The sequence below is a fragment of the Lingula anatina genome, chromosome 1 (genome assembly GCF_051362555.1).
Source record: "Lingula anatina isolate TDL-2025a chromosome 1, LinAna3.0, whole genome shotgun sequence".
Classification (NCBI taxonomy): domain Eukaryota; kingdom Metazoa; phylum Brachiopoda; class Lingulata; order Lingulida; family Lingulidae; genus Lingula; species Lingula anatina.
Window position 1 is genome coordinate 18627154 of NC_141767.1, and position 17858 is coordinate 18645011.

General features: G+C 38.0%; 2 protein-coding genes across 3 annotated transcripts; both read left to right on the forward strand.

Annotated features, from left to right (window-relative positions):
* The first annotated feature begins 19 nt into the window (after positions 1–19).
* LOC106150991 (mucosa-associated lymphoid tissue lymphoma translocation protein 1 homolog) lies at positions 20–9009 on the forward strand. Of its 2 annotated transcripts, XM_013524046.2 has the most exons (17): positions 20–195; positions 562–739; positions 1008–1171; positions 1468–1639; positions 2398–2507; positions 2766–2875; positions 3188–3304; positions 3600–3702; positions 4307–4462; positions 4584–4730; positions 5010–5213; positions 5448–5625; positions 5814–6037; positions 6297–6446; positions 6982–7139; positions 7544–7636; positions 7847–9009. In XM_013524046.2, the coding sequence occupies exons 2-17, from the start codon at positions 576–578 to the stop codon at positions 8027–8029; spliced, it is 2433 nt and encodes an 810-aa protein (XP_013379500.2). In that variant the 5' UTR covers positions 20–195; positions 562–575; the 3' UTR covers positions 8030–9009. The 2 variants fall into 2 exon arrangements, with proteins under 2 accessions (XP_013379500.2, XP_086874873.1); XM_087018747.1 differs by lacking the exons at positions 20–195; positions 562–739; positions 1008–1171 and having other exon boundaries at positions 1634–1793.
* A 2411-nt stretch (positions 9010–11420) lies between these two features.
* LOC147764043 (uncharacterized) lies at positions 11421–17671 on the forward strand. Its single transcript, XM_087018859.1, has 3 exons — positions 11421–14992; positions 15286–15735; positions 16064–17671. The coding sequence occupies exons 1-2, from the start codon at positions 14841–14843 to the stop codon at positions 15599–15601; spliced, it is 468 nt and encodes a 155-aa protein (XP_086874985.1). The 5' UTR covers positions 11421–14840; the 3' UTR covers positions 15602–15735; positions 16064–17671.
* Positions 17672–17858: the final 187 nt, after the last annotated feature.

The following is a 17858-nucleotide window of genomic DNA, read 5'->3' on the forward strand; positions in this document are numbered from 1 at the left end:
AAGAATAGATCTACACTTATTCTAAAAATGTATGGATAGCAATAATTTGCTTTAATGGATTTATGAAATATCTAGGTGCAGTAGCGATGACGTCACGATAGGGGATTTCCCTGTTAGATTTATTTCCTTGTTGAGTGTAGAGAAAGAAGCAAGAAGATGTAATCTAGATCAGTCCAGTGGTGGTGTTTAATACAGGTTTGTTGTTTGGATATCTTTGGATATCTTTAAAGTTTAACAAGTTGAAATTGTTGATTCATAAAAGTTTTATTTATTTAAGAGAATGTAGCAAAGATCTTGTTGTGTCGCTTTGCCCGAAGTCTAGCTCGATGTTTCATGTGTGTTACGGAATATGATATGTACTATTAATACATAGTATAGTGTAGTACATATCGCTAATAGGGGTGCTTTCGTATAAATCTTCGTGCTACCTATTTCCTTAAGTAGGAATAATGCAGATTTAAGTGGTTCAGTAAAGTAGCATTTACATATACCCCTGCAGGTCTGAAATGCAGTTTTTTTTTCAGTTTTAAACTTATATTTTTGTGTCTTTTTTTTTTACAGTTCATGGTTCAAATATGTTTAAGAGTGAAGACAGAACATACCTTATAAAAAAGGACACTAACATCTGTGACATTGATTTTCTCATCCTTAAGAAATTATTTAATTATTTGGATGCTTCCCCATCTTCTACACAAGGATGGAGGGACCTTGTGGCAGCAATCCCAGACAGTCCATTCAGGTCCGAAAAAAAGCTTGATATTCCAATTATTATTCATAATTTGACAATGAACAAAATGTTACTTTGTTAGATAATGAACATTTTAAAATAAGTAAAATGTGAATAAAACTGTTTGCTTTCCCTGTCTATTAAACTATGTAGAGTGTAGAGAAAGAAGCAGGAAGATGTAATCTAGATCAGACATTGAGAGAAATAACTGCAGACCAAAGAAAATGTACCTTTATAATATAACTGTTTTAATGTGACATAATAACGTCTTTAATTGTAGACCAGAGGAAGTGGAACAAATAGCAATGTGCATACATTCTCATCAGAGTCCTTCTCAGAAACTGTTACAGAGGCTTGGCACACGTGGACGCACTGTGGAACAATTAGTGTCCTATCTGTGGGCCATGAAAAATGAAAAATGTCTGGAACTTTTGATTGCTCATGGTAAAGGCAGTGCAACATAATTGTCAATGTATCACATAGTATTAAAAATATGAATAGATTAAAAATTGTTGTGGAAAAATTTGTTCTCTTTTTTTGTAAGGGCATGATTGTGTACGAGTGTTCATTTGAAAAACACATTGGATTTTTCTAAAATATTCTTGAAGGGGGCTGGATGTATGCCTACTTGTTAAGACAAACATTTTCAATGAAATACAGGAGTTTACTGGTATATCTAAATGTGCTTTTGTTTTTCCTGTGCACACTGTTAATTCACATCAGTGCTGTTGACTTTTCAGAACCTGTGAAGATTTGCAAGGAACCAGTGGCCAGTGTAGTTCTTGAGGAAGGTGATACGCTCACACTGGAGTGTGAAGCTACTGGGTTTCCTTTTCCTCGGTATCAGTGGTTTAACGGACAAGCTGAAGTATTGAGTGGAAGTGTATCTCTCCTGCGTATTCCTGCCATAAAGTATGATGATAAGTATTAAAGATACCACAAGTCATCAAGATGAATGTGATGTACACGAGTGGGAAACAGGAGTGGATGTCACATACATCTTACTGACTAGTGGTCTATCTGACTTGTACTGCAGTGGATGTCAAGAACAAGAGACCCAGATATGGTATGTGAGTTGCAGTCTGTGCCAAATACTTTTGAAGTAACAGGCTTTCCAGACCACCAGGGTCTGAGACTATACTGGCCTGAACCAATATTCACTGGCCTGAGTTCAATTTAGAAAAAAGTTTTAAAAAATTACTTAAATAAACACATTGAGGTTAATTTCTATTACAAATAAGAACAAAAAGTGGGCTTTTCAAAAGGTTATTAGAAAAAAGAGTTCAACATTTAGCATGAATGAATTGGAGTTCATGTTATAGCTGTAAAAAATCCACTGGCCAAATCAGGTCAGTAATATTTGCAGAAATTTCCCTGGCCATGTCCAATATTCACTGACATTGACAGTCAGGCCAGTGGTTGATGTTGCAGACTGGAGATATACCACATCTTTATATTTTGTTTTACACAACCCCTGTGGTTTAATGTTTTTTATAATATAAAAAGTAGGAAAGTGGTTTTGTTGTTTTTATAAGAATATTAGTTCACATGCATAAAGTGGATTACTTAAATGGAAAAAAGTGGAAATTTATGATGAAGTTAGTTATTTGTTTGCATTCAACTGCATATTGTATAGTTGTAAAGAAAATAACATTTTTTACGTATTTCAGATTGAGAGACAAAGGGCGATATGTCTGCAGAGTTCATAACCGTGGGAATGAAGGTGTATGTTTTTCCAAGCCTGCAATGGTTCAAGTTAAGCCTTGCAATTACAATCAAGGTAGGATAGTTTGTTCTGGTCATATGGTTTTAAAAGACAAATTTGGACTAAATATAGGTTTAAAGACTTAATTGATATGACAGAGAGCATTATAATCCATGTCTTATTTTGCAAATAATGTTGTCAAGAATTTTAGTGTTTGTTTTTTTTAATATTACATTAGTACATAAATTTCTTTGAAGATGCTATTTAATTGGGGTACAACCCATCGATTAAATCTGTGCTGCATAATGTACAGTTTTATTATCCCCTCCAAAGATCAAGGATGCGAAAATTTGTACTCTCAGACACCCACTGAGTCTTATGTAACACCACTTCATCCTAATGCACCATACATAGCTCGACAACCGGAACTGAATGACAACAGGGTAAGTTTTACTCTTGAGGAAAAGTTTGATGAAGTTAACAAATAGATTGTGAAATAAACTTATAGTTTTGTAATTATATATCAAAGCAGCTTACTCATAGATCATTTGGCTAAAAAATGGGCTTGCTTTTTGGGTTTCAAAATGTGTAAGGTGGAAGCTATATAAAATTGTGTGACATTTTATCTTTTGTTATTTGTATTGACTTTTTCTATGTGTTGGTAATTAATAATAAGATGTATTTGCAGAAAATCTTGCAATGATAAGTTGACAAAGATAAGTTGACATATTCCTTTCAATTATTTTTAACTTCAGATTATAGCAGGGAAACCATTTGAAATAGTCTGTGATGCCAGTGGACAAACGCCTCTTAAGTACCAGTGGTATAGAAATGGCCAGCCTCTTCATGTGGAAACTGGAATGAGATTTTATGTCAGTCTTCACAACATTTTCATTCCTCAGTAATTTGTATGATAATGTGGAATATACTAGTGTCAAAATCTGCCTCCCCCAAAAGTTTAAATAAGTTTAATATTTGAATTAACAACTGTAACCTAGATATGTACCTCTAGAATGAAACTTTCAAAGAAACACAAAAATATATGATTTGACCAAAAAAAAAAGCTTTTTGAGATGTTATAGACATGCAGTTTCACAGTTTTAATTCGTTAAATGTTCAACTAGTTTATAGGGGTAGTTTCTTTATTGGTTAGTTATATTCTTCCAGTGTAGTGGTGCCAGTGCTGATCACAGCGGAATATACCAGTGTGTTGTGTCAAACAGATATGGGGAGGCAAGGAGCAAAGAAGTTCAAGTTCAAGTGGAGCTAGGTATTTACTTAATTTTTTTAACAGATCATCCACATAATGGTGTTACTGAAGTAGAACATGCCACTGACTTATTCAACTGATTCAGACATTTCCTTTGATCACTAAAATTTGGAAAGTATTTTTTGCACCAATACAACATATATTTGATACTGTGTATGTGTTCCTTTGAAATTCCCAAATAATTAAAGCAATAATAACTCTTCGTTTCGGCCAAAAAATGAATTTTCTTGGAGTAAACAACAATTTTCCCATACTTACCAATGGTTAATGAATCCATTTTTACATTCAAAGTTAGTCCCTGGTTTTTTTCTAAAAAGTTTGGTTTTTTGTTAAAATCTCTTAAGAGATTTTAACAGAGTATAGACATCAATGGAGGTCACGTGGTCTAAAGACAAGTTCAAATATCAGAATAAAAGCTATAACTGCTGTTTTTGTGGTAAAACAGAATATATTATATTTCTATGAGTTATTCACAAGGTTTTTATTGTGAAATATAGGTCTCATACGAAGAGTTATTATGCCTTTAATGAAGTAGCTAATGTGGATTTGATAATGTGATAAGTGATAGAAATAGAGTGGATATCAATTATTTTCATGATTTCAGCCTATGGTTCTCAGCCAGTCCCCATCTCACCCACCATTACCAAGTCTCCAAAGGCCTGCAAACTGGAGGAAGGAGGGACCACAGTGTTGAATTGTGAAGCAATAGGAATGGAGCCAATTGCTTTTCAATGGTATAAAGATGGAAAACCCATAGAAGGTACCTGTACATATATCAGTATGTATAATCTGTGGCAAAACTGCTTATAGATAAAGTTGAAAATTTAAAATTAATATTTTACTGACTAAAATTCTGTCTCATATATCAAATATTTATTCAGGTCATGCTGGCCCGAGGCTCGAGTTGAACAATGTGACGGTAGATGATAAAGGAATTTATCAGTGCAGTGTTAGCAATAGACATGGAAAGGCACTGTCCAAGGTGGCCAAAGTGGAGGTTTTCTGTTCAGATAATAGGGAATTCACTGGTAGGTGATGCTGACTATGACGAATTGATGTGCTTATTATATATAAATTATAACTGGATGTCAAACAGTTACTTGCATAAAGGTGCATGAAAAAATATAAATCCATGCTACTTAAACTACATGTAAAAAGTTTCAAACAGCACTAATAAGGGCAGAAAAGGAAATAAGTCTATTTTATGATTGCATAATTGACTTGCTTGTTAAGTGTTAAATTTCACTTTAATTGCCAATTTGTTCAAGAGTAACAAGTTTTCTCACTGTAGTTCTTTTGCTTTTCAGCAACAGACAAAGTTGTCCTCTTAATAGGAAACCATCATTATAGATGTGAAAAGAACCTCATTGCTCCTCCAAATGACATCAGAGACTTACAAAATCTGTTTGAAGAGATGAACTTCAAAGTGGTTTCTCTCATTAATTTAACAAAAGAGCAAATTTTAAATGCAGTTGATGAATTCTGCAAGTTGCTGTTTAAGGGTGTTTATGGTAAGATTTACTGCACTCGTAGTGCTTTTACTTCTATGCAAATGTGATCAAGTTTTGACTGAGTGCTTTTAAATTCAAGCATTTTAAACTCATTTGTCACATGTATTTAGCAGTTACTTTGAACACTCTAGTATAAATATAGTTTCATATGAATGGGATATTTGTAACAAACAGGGAGATCCAGGTTTGTTTTCACGGAAGACTAAACAATTTTGCTGGTTTTATTATTGTCAGGTGTGTTCTACTTTGCTGGACATGGTTTTGAAAAGCAGGGCCAGTGCTACCTTGTACCCTCTGATGCCAGCACTGGGTATGGTGCTAATGACTGTGTCTGTGCTGAATATGTGCTGAAGAAAATGCAGGAAATGAACCCAGCTCTGGCAGTTATGATGCTAGATATATGTAGGAAGGAGTATGTATTTTGTGCACCTCACATATGTTTGCATAAATTCATTGTCATTTCCAGTGCAACTGAATGTAACCAGTCAAATAATAACATCTTTGTTACATATGTATTGCTTTTCCCGATTCAAGTTATAAGTAATTTTTTTTATTAATTATGTCTGTGTATCTTTTGCAAAATAAAATTGTGAATTTCAGAAATGTCCATGCCACAGAATCAGTAGAAATATACAAGCCTGCAGTCCGAGGCAACATGGTGTTTGCTTATGCAACCAGTTTCTCCATGGAAGCATATGAAGAAGAACCACTGATGCCTGTTGATACCTCATTGTGTTCAGTGAATGGCATATTTGTCAAGCATCTTAAAAAATTGATTAAGCAAAAGAAGATGGTCAGCACAATGTTTCAAGAAGTAGCACAAGGTGAGATTTAAAACTGTCTGGTTGTAATTTTGTTACCTTTGTTCTTTGTACCCACTGTTACATGAGGGACTTATTATTTAATTTATTTTGCTTTTCAATATAATATTAATGTAACAGGCAAAAGCATTTGGATAGATAAAATCATGAAATAAGCCTTAAATCATTATGTTACTTTTTACGATAATTTGAAATTTAACTTTTATTTATTTATTTAATTTATTTATATTTTGCATGGCTATTTCTGGTTTTTGTTTTTTAGCTGTGAATAAAGATGCACTTGCTAAAGAAGTACAGTTTCCAGAAGTAAGAACCAACCTCAATGAGGCAAGAAGTTTTACAGATCCAATTGACTTTAGAGGATCTACACAACGTTTTGACAAAAACTTGCTACGATGGCAGCAATCATGGGGTGAGATTCATGTGCTAAAGTGACAAATCATATAAATTGGTATTCATAAATACCATTTGAAAAGTATGAAATTGAATGAAATACACCTTTTGTGACAAAATAATATGTCATATGTAGTTTCTTCTTTCTAACTCATTTCTTTTCTACCTTTATGAATTTTTTTCTATTAATTTTTTATTGTTACTTTTTTATGGATAGACACCTCATACTAGTATGTCTGTTACCACTGTCATCAATGGTGTCACTGTACCCTTTCACAAATGTTTTGCTTGTAAATGCGATAAAAAGAAAACCATGTTAATTAAAATTTCTAGTCATAGGGGAAAAGTACAGGTCAAGTTTGAAAATGGTTTTCAGGGCTCAAACTTTGTATATTTTTGTATTATATTGTCAGTCTTCCATGTTTACACTGCTAAAGGTTGTCTGTCCATATGTAGTGCTGCCTGTCATTATGAACATTTTCAGTGAAAGTCGCTTTTTTCATTTTATGTTTTGCACAGTACCTCATATACTGTATATTAACCTTTTCTTTCAGAATGCCCCCCTTCAACAACTTACAGATCTCCTGAAAGTAATATTATAGTGAAACTAGACTTTGAAGCAGCATTCTGTAACCAGCTAGAGGTGCATACAACAGTACTTGATGAAGCAGCTTGTAGTAATGTGGCAGCATGGGTGGAGCACCTTGTTGATGTGAGTAACACTGTGTTGAACTTTTTAGTTCGGATTATTTTATGTAGTATCATCAAAAAGTAACATTCTAAAAGGAGTAAAATGTTTTTTAAGTTAAATATCAGTGGCAAATCCTAAAACATGGATGCAAAAAATAAATTATTCCTTTATTACTTGGTTCTACTATTATTACCCCCCATTTTGAAATAAAGGGGGGTGGGAATTTAACATTAGTGTATCTTATGGCTATCAAGCCAAAATTTGTGCATTTAAAGTTTTTGAATATATAATGTACGTCACTTTAAAATTTACTTTGTAAGAAAATCAATTTATTTTAGAGAAAATTAATGAAAATAAAGTTAACTTGTTTTTGCAAGTGTTGCATCTGTTCTGTTATTTTAAGAATTTTACTGCTTTCATTTCAGGCTTACAGTACTCAAAATCGTTGCAAGAAATCATGTAAAAGTTCCAGGCCATATATTGCCAAATCAGAATTCAATGACATCCAGAATCTTCGTGTAAGTTTATTATGGAGTCTTGTTTAACACCTCACCTGTTAAAGAGCATTTGTTTTTTTAATCTAAAATTATGCAATTACTTTCCAGAACTTTTATTGTATTCATTTTGACAAAAACAGATACATTAATATTGACTATATCTTTGATTTAATATTTTAAGAAATCAAAGTCATCACCAATCACTCCACTGATTTGCTCTTTGTTTTCTAGGGTCCATTACATGCAGTTTTGTTTATCCAATATAAAGTATATGAGGAGTCACACACAGAAAAAGCTCATATCGAGCTTGGAGAACCATTGGTAGTTCCTTTGCTCCTAAGCAGACCACGGGTATTGGCCAATCAAAGAGTACCAATGGAGCAGGAAGAGGTCATATATCATGTCAACAGATGATGAACAGTGGTAACTTTAAAAGCACAGGGTTATATTTTTAATGATATAATTCTTTGAGGATCCAAGTGTTTTCTGCCACTTCGCACTACTCTGTACTGGAGGTCAGCTGAGTGATGACATGAATTACATACAGAAATTATCGCTGGAACTCTTCTAGCTAAATGGTAGCAGCCAGTTACACCACATAGTGCTTAGGTGTTAAATGCTTGTTGCGTGATCTGCCTTCAGTGATCTGCTTAGCAAACCAGTCACATGGGTAGGAGCACCTTGGCTTGGCTGTCACCTTGATTGGTTAATGATCCTTGCGACATGAAAACCTAGTTCTTTGTTTGTCTAGTGACCCGCAGTAGACAAGAGTCTACCGCCATTTTGTTCATAGAAAATTTTCTCGAAAAATGCTTGTCTGAATGAACTTTTAGCAGCAGTAATTATTTTCATGCCACTTTTAGACTTCCCTGTTGGTAAAGTAATCATACATATGCTCTTATTTGTGACAATTTTGTGAATAATGGTATGACGAGAGGAAAGAACAGGTGCCAGTCAGATGCCAAATGCCTGAGCTTACATGGTTGTAGACAGATCTGATTGTTGGGAAGAGAACAAAATTTACAAATTGAAAACTGTTGATATTTTATTGTTACTTTGTTTACCACAAATGAATTATCAGGTTTCCAAATAACTCGTGTTATTTATGGATTAGAGAGCATCATATTGGTATGCACTGTAAGCTAGGTGAGATATCCTCATGCTTTGCTTTCAGTTGCTGGTCATGTATAGGCTAATATAAACAATTGTGTACAGAACTACTGTATATGTGTTTTGGCAATTGCCAGTATATTCATACTTCATCAGGGGACATTATTTAATAAACCGTCATAGCTGAAACTGTTGTTGTATATTTTGATGGAAAGCATTTTATTACCTTACCCAATCCCAACGTTGGAAGAAATGTGAAAGAAAATAAACTCATTTACAGTTTGCTTTATTAGTTTTAATAATAACATAACACAAAGCAATAATTGTATATAATTAGAGCTTATGCTTACTGTTCTGTTTCTCTTTACTAACCATAAAATGTATATAAACTTGAGTAACCGAGCTCAGCATGCAGGGAAACTTATACCCTCTTTTAAACAATTTTAAGTTTTCTGGCGATCTACAGATGCCCTGATTGTCACATACCCGCAACGTTACTTCCCACTGGTAAAATGCTACATATAACACATTCCTTATTTTAAAACCTTACCTTAAAGACCTGGATTCGAAAGTAACAATATATATAAACAGAAAGAGAGAGAGATTTTTTTTGAAAAATAACATTTTTCCATTTTCTCAGTCTATCAAAAGTGTCTAACTTATGCTTTAGTTGGCGTCTAGATGAGTACAACATGCAGTAGAACGGGTTTCCTACGACCCTGGTCATGATGACGGCAACATTTATACTAATATCATGGATGATTATGATTTTGAATAAAGGGAAAAATCCTGTAAACCTGAAAATATTTCATTTGTCTCATATACCAATAAACACATGAGGGGCATTTTAATGGCAAGCCATTATCATTTACATTCACTGTACGTGTTTGTGATCATCCAGCCGAAACCCTTCTCATATATAGCAAATGTTACTGGCAGTTACTTAAATGTGTACATATAATATGATAGTAATAAATAGGTCTAATGTCAGGAATGCATTTTTTCGTTTTATATTTACAATATCGCTGAACAAGGCAGGGGCAGATCCAGGGTTATTTTAAGGGGGCGGGGGCTCCGCGGATGGAGCATGTGGAGGCGAGGAGACCATTAGGGAATTAGCAGCATCGCTTTTTTAAGTGGAGTTGGCCATATTTAGTCGGCGGATCATCTGTTCTGAGTGCGCTCACATGGGGCAATTTGATAACAGAGGCAAGCTTACAGTATTCTGGAGCTTACCATTCATACAGTTAACCCCGAGTTTCAAAGTTTGGAAGAAAACATGAAACCCCACAGGCATCCTGATAATAAAAGAGTTTCGACCGACCTGTGGTTCTTAAATTGTTACTTAAACTTACAGAATCACTGAGAATAAGTCTAGTTGTCTCTGAAACTCCGGATGATTGACATGCACTTCTCCTGTTATATATCCATAACATCAATGCTCTACATTGTTAACATTTCATTTATTTCTTAACAAACCCTGTGGAATATAAACAACTGTCTGTAATCTCTTATTACTGTAATTGAAGCAAGTCATCATTGTCTATAGAGATACTTTTATTACTTATTTATTTATAAACATGCACGCTCGGGTACCGCAGTACATCTTTTCACACAGACAAACATATTTTCTCTCGATAATTCTTAATGAATTTTTTAAATGTGAAATGGACCTATGTATGGAGAAACAGTGAGTGTTCTCGTGGCAGGCGAAGCAAGTCCCGATTTTCAAGCTGGGTCGAGTCAAAGACCACCTCACTGAAAAAACACACAAATAGAGCTATTGTTTGCCTGGCCATGAAAACATTGATAATAAGAAATTGACTAATTAACACGTAAGCTCTAGTGTTCGACAACTTTGGTTGATGTGATCGCCAGGGAGACGTGAAAGGATGCCAGTGACCACTCAGACTTATAACAATGTTAAAAAGTGTATTAGTGCAGTTTTCGACTGAGATTTTCGGTGAAAATGTAAACGCATAAATGAGAAAGTCATGAAGGGAGGCGTCCGCTATTAATTATTACCTATATTAGTAGACGCTATATATGAAAAATACTCATTTGTTTCTTCTGACTGGCATAAGTAAATCAAGATTTTTCATTTGACCTACTGCTATTTTCTCTCGTTTCGTAAAAACACAATAGGCCTAACTTGTTTTTCATTTCTCAGAATAACACTTCAGTTGATTACAACATGTATTTCAAGGTACAGAGGTGGCTGTACATGCTAAGCCCAGTGTACTTTCAATTGATTCACTACAATCAAAACAAACATGTTCCCTGGGACTGCCTCGAAAATGCAGTCACCTTACAACCTATTACATTATCCACATCTTGGATCAGTGGTCAAATACGCACGTACTATAGTGGCCTGCGAGATGTTCGCGTCTACCTGATCCAGTTTTAACGGACATCGTGTCCATTATAATTATGGGGAGAAGGTATGTTGCTCAGAAATTGTCATCAAATTTACCTGTACATTTCGAAGTCATTATCTAATGCACATTGCTCTTATTATAAAATAAAATGATAAACAGAAAAATCAAAATAAATATAGTAAATAAAATGTACATGTTAATCAGATATTAAAATCAATTATGAGCATCACTATCAAACGCCACCCCCTATAAACAAATTGATCATTAGTGACAACTGGAACGCCACCATGTGACTTTACATCACTGAAAGAATTTTGAAATTGCGTTCATTCAACGCAAGCAGATCTGGAGCAACAGGAAGGATGCCATATACTGCGCCCCGTATCAAGCAAAAAGGACACAGGAGTCAACTCACATTTCTCCGAATCTTTTCCTCGTCCCAAGTCAACGCTTCGCTCATCGACGATCACACGGCTGTCTGGACGGTGGATTCGACGTTTCTCTAATTAGCTGGCCAGCTAAAACCTTCGCTTCTCTTCACGAGGAATCGTCGCTCAGGAATCTTCGCAGGATACATCATCGGCTTTCTGCTATTATGGGCTATATTGTTGTAGTGCCACAGCACATATTTTCATGCATTCCAGGTTTCTTCTTATTACATACATAGGTAGGAAAAGTAATTAATCCGTTTTTCTTTCTTTTAACAGAACTCGATTATGACGATTCACGATAGAGCTACCACTGACAACTGCAAGGGGAAGAGAGCCACATCTACACTTCAGCTACTTCGATCAATCCTTGGTGCCAGTGAGTCCTGCCACAGCCTGTCTACGAGGTGGCTGCGCTGGGGAAGGGTCCAAGGCATTTGACAGGGAAACATCTTAAAGGTAAGCCCGACTGCAGAGTACTGACACAGGTTGGAAAAGTCATTAATCCGTTTTTCTTTCTGTTAACAGGATTCGATTATGGTGATTCTCGATGGAGCTCCCACTGACAACTGCAAAGGGAAGAGGGCCACATCTACACTTCAGCTCATTCGATCAATCCTTGGTGCAGGTAGTCCCGCTGTGTTCTGGGTCTACGAGAGGCTGCAGTAAGGAAGCGTCCAAGGCATATGACAGGGAAACCTCTTAAAGGTAAGACTGACTGCAGAGTGCTGACACAGGTTGGAAAAGTCATTAATTCGTTTTTCTTTCTGTTAACAGGATTCGATTATGGCGATTCTCGATGGAGCTACCACTGACAACTGCAAGGGGAAGAGAGCCACATCTACACTTCAGCTACTTCGATAAATCCTTGGTACCAGTGAGTCCTGCCATATGGTCTGTCTACGAGGTGGCTGCACTGGGGATGTATTCAGCTAGTCCTGCCATGGTCTGTCTTCAAGGTTGCCGCACTGGGGAAGCGTCCAAGGCATATGACAGGGAAACATCTTAAAGGTAAGCCCGATTGCAGAGTGCTGACACAGGTTGGAAAAGTCATTAATTCGTTTTTCTTTCTGTTAACAGGATTCGATTATGGCAATTCTCGATGGAGCTCCCACTGACAACTGAGAGGAGAAGAGGGCCACATCTGCACATCCGAACAATCCTTGGTGCCAGCGAGTCCTGCCATGGTCTGGGTCTACGGGATGGCTGCAGTGGGAAAGCTTCCAGCGAGTCCTGCCATGGTCTGGGTCTACGAGATAGCTACATTGGGAAAGCCTCCAGTGAGTCCTGCCATATGGTCTGTCTACGAAGTGGCTGCACTGGGGGTGTATCCAGCGAGTTCTGCCATGGTCTGGGTCTACGAGATGGCTGCAGTAGGGAAGCGCCCAAGGCATATGAGATGGAAACCTCTTAAAGGTAGGCCTGACTGCAGAGTGACATAGGTTGGAAAAGTCATTAACCCGTTTTTCTTTCTGTTAACAGGATTTGATTATGGTGATTCTCGATGGAGCTACCACTGACAACTGCAAGGGGAAGAGAGCCACATCTACACTTTAGCTACTTCGATCAATCCTTGGTGCCAGCGAGTCCTGCCACGGCCTGTCTACGAGATGGCTGCACTGGGGAAGCGTCCAAGGCATATGACAGGGAAACCTCTTAAAGGTAAGCCTGACTGCAGAGTGCTGACATAGGTTGGAAAAGTCATTAATCCGTTTTTCTTTCTGTTAACAGGATCCGATTCTGGCGATTCTCGATGGAGCTACCCCTGTAACTGCAAGGGGAAGAGAGCCACATCTACACTTTAGCTACTTCGATCAATCCTTGGTGCCAGTGAGTCCTGCCATATGGTCTGTCTACGAGGTGGCTGCACTGGGGATGTATTCAGCTAGTCCTGCCATGGTCTGTCTTCAAGGTGGCCGCACTGGGGAAGCGTCCAAGGCATATGACAGGGAAACATCTTAAAGGTAAGCCCGATTGCAGAGTGCTGACACAGGTTGGAAAAGTCATTAATTCGTTTTTCTTTCTGTTAACAGGATTCGATTATGGCGATTCTCGATGGAGCTCCCACTGACAACTGAGAGGAGAAGAGGGCCACATCTGCACATCCGAACAATCCTTGGTGCCAGCGAGTCCTGCCATGGTCTGGGTCTACGAGATGGCTGCAGTGGGAAAGCTTCCAGCGAGTCCTGCCATGGTCTGGGTCTACGAGATAGCTACATTGGGAAAGCCTCCAGTGAGTCCTGCCATATGGTCTGTCTACGAGGTGGCTGCACTGGGGGTGTATCCAGTGAGTTCTGCCATGGTCTGGGTCTACGAGATGGCTGCAGTAGGGAAGCGCCCAAGGCATATGACAGGGAAACATCTTAAAGGTAAGCCCGATTGCAGAGTGCTGACATAGGTTGGAAAAGCCATTAACCCGTTTTTCTTTCTGTTAACAGGATTTGATTATGGTGATTCTCAATGGAGCTACCACTGACAACTGCAAAGGGAAGAGGGCCATATCTGCACATCCGAACAATCCTTGGTGCCAGCGAGTCCTGCCATGGTCTGGGTCTACGAGATGGCTGCAGTGGGCAAGCGTCCAAGGCATATGACAGGGAAACCTTTTAAAGGTAAGCCTGACTGCATAGTGCTGACATAGGTTGGAAACGTCATTAATCCGTATTTCTTTCTGTTTACAGGATCCGATTATGGCGATTCTCGATGGAGCTACCACTGACAACAGCAAGGGTAAGAGAGCCACATCTACACTTCAGCTACTTCCATCAATCCTTGGTGCCAGTGAGTCCTGCCATATGGTCTGTCTATGAGGTGGCTGCACTCGGGTTGTATTCAGCTAGTCCTGCCACGGCCTGTCTACGAGATGGCTGCACTGGGGAAGCGTCCAAGGCATATGACAGGGAAACATCTTAAAGGTAAGCCTGACTGCAGAGTGCTGACATAGGTTGGAAAAGTCATTAATCCGTTTTTCTTTCTGTTAACAGGATCCGATTATGGTGATTCTCGATGGAGCTCCCACTGACAACTGCAAGGGGAAGAGAGCCACATCTACACTTCAGCTACTTCGATCAATCCTTAGTGCCAGTGAGTCCTGCCATATGGTCTGTCTACGAGGTGGCTGCACTGGGGATGTATTCAGCTAGTCCTGCCATGGTCTGTCTTCAAGGTGGCTGCACTGGGGAAGCGTCCAAGGCATATGACAGGGAAACCTCTTGAAGGTAAGCCTGACTGCAGAGTGCTGACATAGGTTGGAAAAGTCATTAATCCGTTTTTCTTTCTGTTAACAGGATTCGATTATGGCGATTCTCGATGGAACTCCCACTGACAACTGAGAGGAGAAGAGGGCCACATCTGCACATCCGAACAATCCTTGGTGCCAGCGAGTCCTGCCATGGTCTGGGTCTACGAGATGGCTGCAGTGGGAAAGCGTCCAAGGCATATGACAGGGAAACCTCTTTAAGGTAAGCCTGACTGCAGAGTGCTGACATGTATCCAGCGAGTCCTGCCATGGTCTGGGTCTACGAGGTGGCTGCACTGGGGATGTCTCCAGCGAGCCCTGCCATGGTCTGGGTCTACGAGGTGGCTCCACTTGGGATGTCTCCAGCGAGTCCTGCCATGGTCTGGGTCTACGAGATGGCTGCAGTAGGGAAGCGCCCAAGGCATATGTGATGGAAACCTCTTAAAGGTAAGCCTGACTGCAGAGTGCTGACATAGGTTGGAAAAGTCATTAATCCGTTTTTCTTTCTGTTAACAGGATTCGATTATGGCGATTCTCGATGGAGGTACCACTGACAACTGCAAGGAGAAGAGGGCCACATCTACACTTCAGCTACTTCGATCAATCCTTAGTGCCAGCGAGTCCTGCCATGGTCTGTCTGCGAGGTGGATGTAGTGGGAAAGCGTCCAGCGAGTCATGCCATGGTGTGGGTCTACGAGCAGGCTGCATTGGGGAAGCGTTCAGTGAGTCCTCCCATATGGTCTGTCTACGAGGTGGCTGCACTGGGGATGTATCCAGCGAGTCCTGCCATGGTTCGTCTAAGAAGTGGATGCACTGCGGAAGCGTTCAGTGAGTCCTGCCATGGTTTGTCTACGAGGTGGCCGGATTTGGGAGCATCCAGTGAGTCCAGGGACTACTACCCCCCCCCCCCCCCCCCCAACCTCACCCTCAGTGTAACGGTTGTGATACTAAAAGGCAATCGTACAGGTAAACTTGTATTTTCATCTGTTTATATTGTTTAGATCGTTAGGCGTTTTCGTGATTCATATGCCTTCCTTCATCCCTCTTATTTTCTAGTCACTTTCTTTTTGTAGAATCTAAGCACTATTCTTTATCATAATGTGGTTTTCTTGTGTTGTATTATAGAAATAAAAAAAAAATAATCATGTGAAGAACCAAAGCTTTTTGGAATATCAAAATACTTATTAGTGTTAACGGTGTGTAAATACCTGTAACATGCATGTTCTTTGTTGCAATAACTGCAAGATATCAATTGCTTTTGATATTTTGTGAACGTGTTACATTTCATTTGTAGGCTACGGAAGGGCAATTTTCCTGAAATAATGCCTGAACGCAGATAATATCAATCCTAGCCTAAATGTCCAAGATGTGAAACACAATATAGCGCTAGCAACGAGCCTCTGTAGCCACTTTCATTGATGATCGGACGTCCTAGCAGTCTTGGTTTTTAAGGACACGACTTGTCTGCAAAAAATTTTAGAGAATGTGGAACGGTAATGAAGAGCTATATACTGAATTTAAGAGGAATGCAATATAATAATGTACTCGTATCTTTTGGATGTTGAGAATTTTTGCGGTTCATGGGTCGCAGATATGAGTTGGGTGTAATTGTAATTGCATTTAGTAAGTTTTATTTTTTTCACTTATGACAGCGAAACGTTTTATTTCAATAGCTTAAGAAAAACTGATCATTCATAATTCCATAAGTGATCAATTGAATAAGATGAATTGTGGTTCTGTATAAAAAGCTTGTCTGCCTCTACAGTTATTATAATTATTAAAAAAATAAAATTGAATATCCAGTTGCTTTATCCACATTCTAAATGCAGATGGTTTTTTGCTCACAAAACTGGTGTTACACCACTTATGGTCGGTTGTGTTTATTTCATTCTTAGTGATGTAGTCATTTTTCAAATTTGTGCTGTTGATGTGGAGTTGTTCGTCAGTATAGCGTTTGAGAAGATCATAATCCGCACACTAATCTCAACTAACTATCGCATCTTTGTAAAATCTGACTTCATGTAAATGCTTTTACATGAAGAGATTTTACATTGACAGCTTGTGCAAAATCTATTATAATGAAATATATTACGTTTGAGAAAATATTTCATTATATTTTTTGTACAGTCTGCTCCTCGTGAGGGATGGCTGGGTGCACACAGTCATCTCTCAAGATGGAGGATCGCAAATTATTAATATTACTAATATTATGATTTTCTCAAGTGTTATAATTGACAAATATGTCCAATTCATCACAAATGCACTTTTTTCTCCGGATCGAAAAATTCACATTGAAATCTACATAGACGGCCATAAAGTGTAGTCTAATGTGAGATCTGAAATATTTCAAAGAGTTAGATGTCAGTTTGGTTTTAATCGTTGAGGTGTCTGAGTAATAATCATATTACCCGAACTTTTTTATGTTCATCATTAGAAAGAACTATGTTCAAGCTTTGATGGATGTTTTAAGTTGTAAAAGGGTTGTCGCTTTATTTATGACTTCATCCCCTGGATAAAGTTAAAATTAGCCTGTTTCCAGCCAGCTTCCAGCCACAAGAGCAGCATTATCGGACTTTATGCGTTTTGATGTTAGATGATAAAGACAGGAATGGAAATCTTCAAACTTTAAATCATAGTAACATTTATTGATTAATTTCGTTTACATAATTCATTAATTATTACTAAGGTACTTTTGAAATTGGATGTTACTGTATATAAAGATTGAATAAAAATTATATTCTCTAATTTTTCTTTTCGTTAAGAGGCTTGTACAGATGGCAAAATAACTACCAGACTTGCGAATTGATTTTAATGGACTTGCATGCATGTGCACGAGGCTCGTTTAATTATCATTCGAAATTGCATTCTATTCTATCCCCCTTATATCAATAAAATTTAAGTTTTGGCGATTTCTGGCAATCCAGTTTCTTCCATAAAACCAGGCAATGTCCTGGTAATAAATTGATATTTTTGGTTCTGGAAATAAAACTGCGGTGTTGCGGAACTTTTTTCTCCGTGAATAACTCTAGCCGATACCTAGCCTTTCCCGAGTCGGATTACAGCCCCTAGAAATTACTAGAATTTACTAT

Bases quoted from the DNA above. Each gene is read 5' to 3' on its own strand.
- LOC106150991 (XM_013524046.2), top strand. From the start codon at position 576: ATGTTTAAGAGTGAAGACAGAACATACCTTATAAAAAAGGACACTAAC. The intron at 5,214-5,447 runs GTAAGATTTACT...TATTATTGTCAG, and splicing joins GCTGTTTAAGGGTGTTTATG to GTGTGTTCTACTTTGCTGGA. The intron at 5,626-5,813 runs GTATGTATTTTG...TGTGAATTTCAG, and splicing joins CTAGATATATGTAGGAAGGA to AAATGTCCATGCCACAGAAT.
- LOC147764043 (XM_087018859.1), top strand. From the start codon at position 14,841: ATGGAACTCCCACTGACAACTGAGAGGAGAAGAGGGCCACATCTGCAC. The intron at 14,993-15,285 runs GTAAGCCTGACT...TTCTGTTAACAG, and splicing joins GACAGGGAAACCTCTTTAAG to GATTCGATTATGGCGATTCT.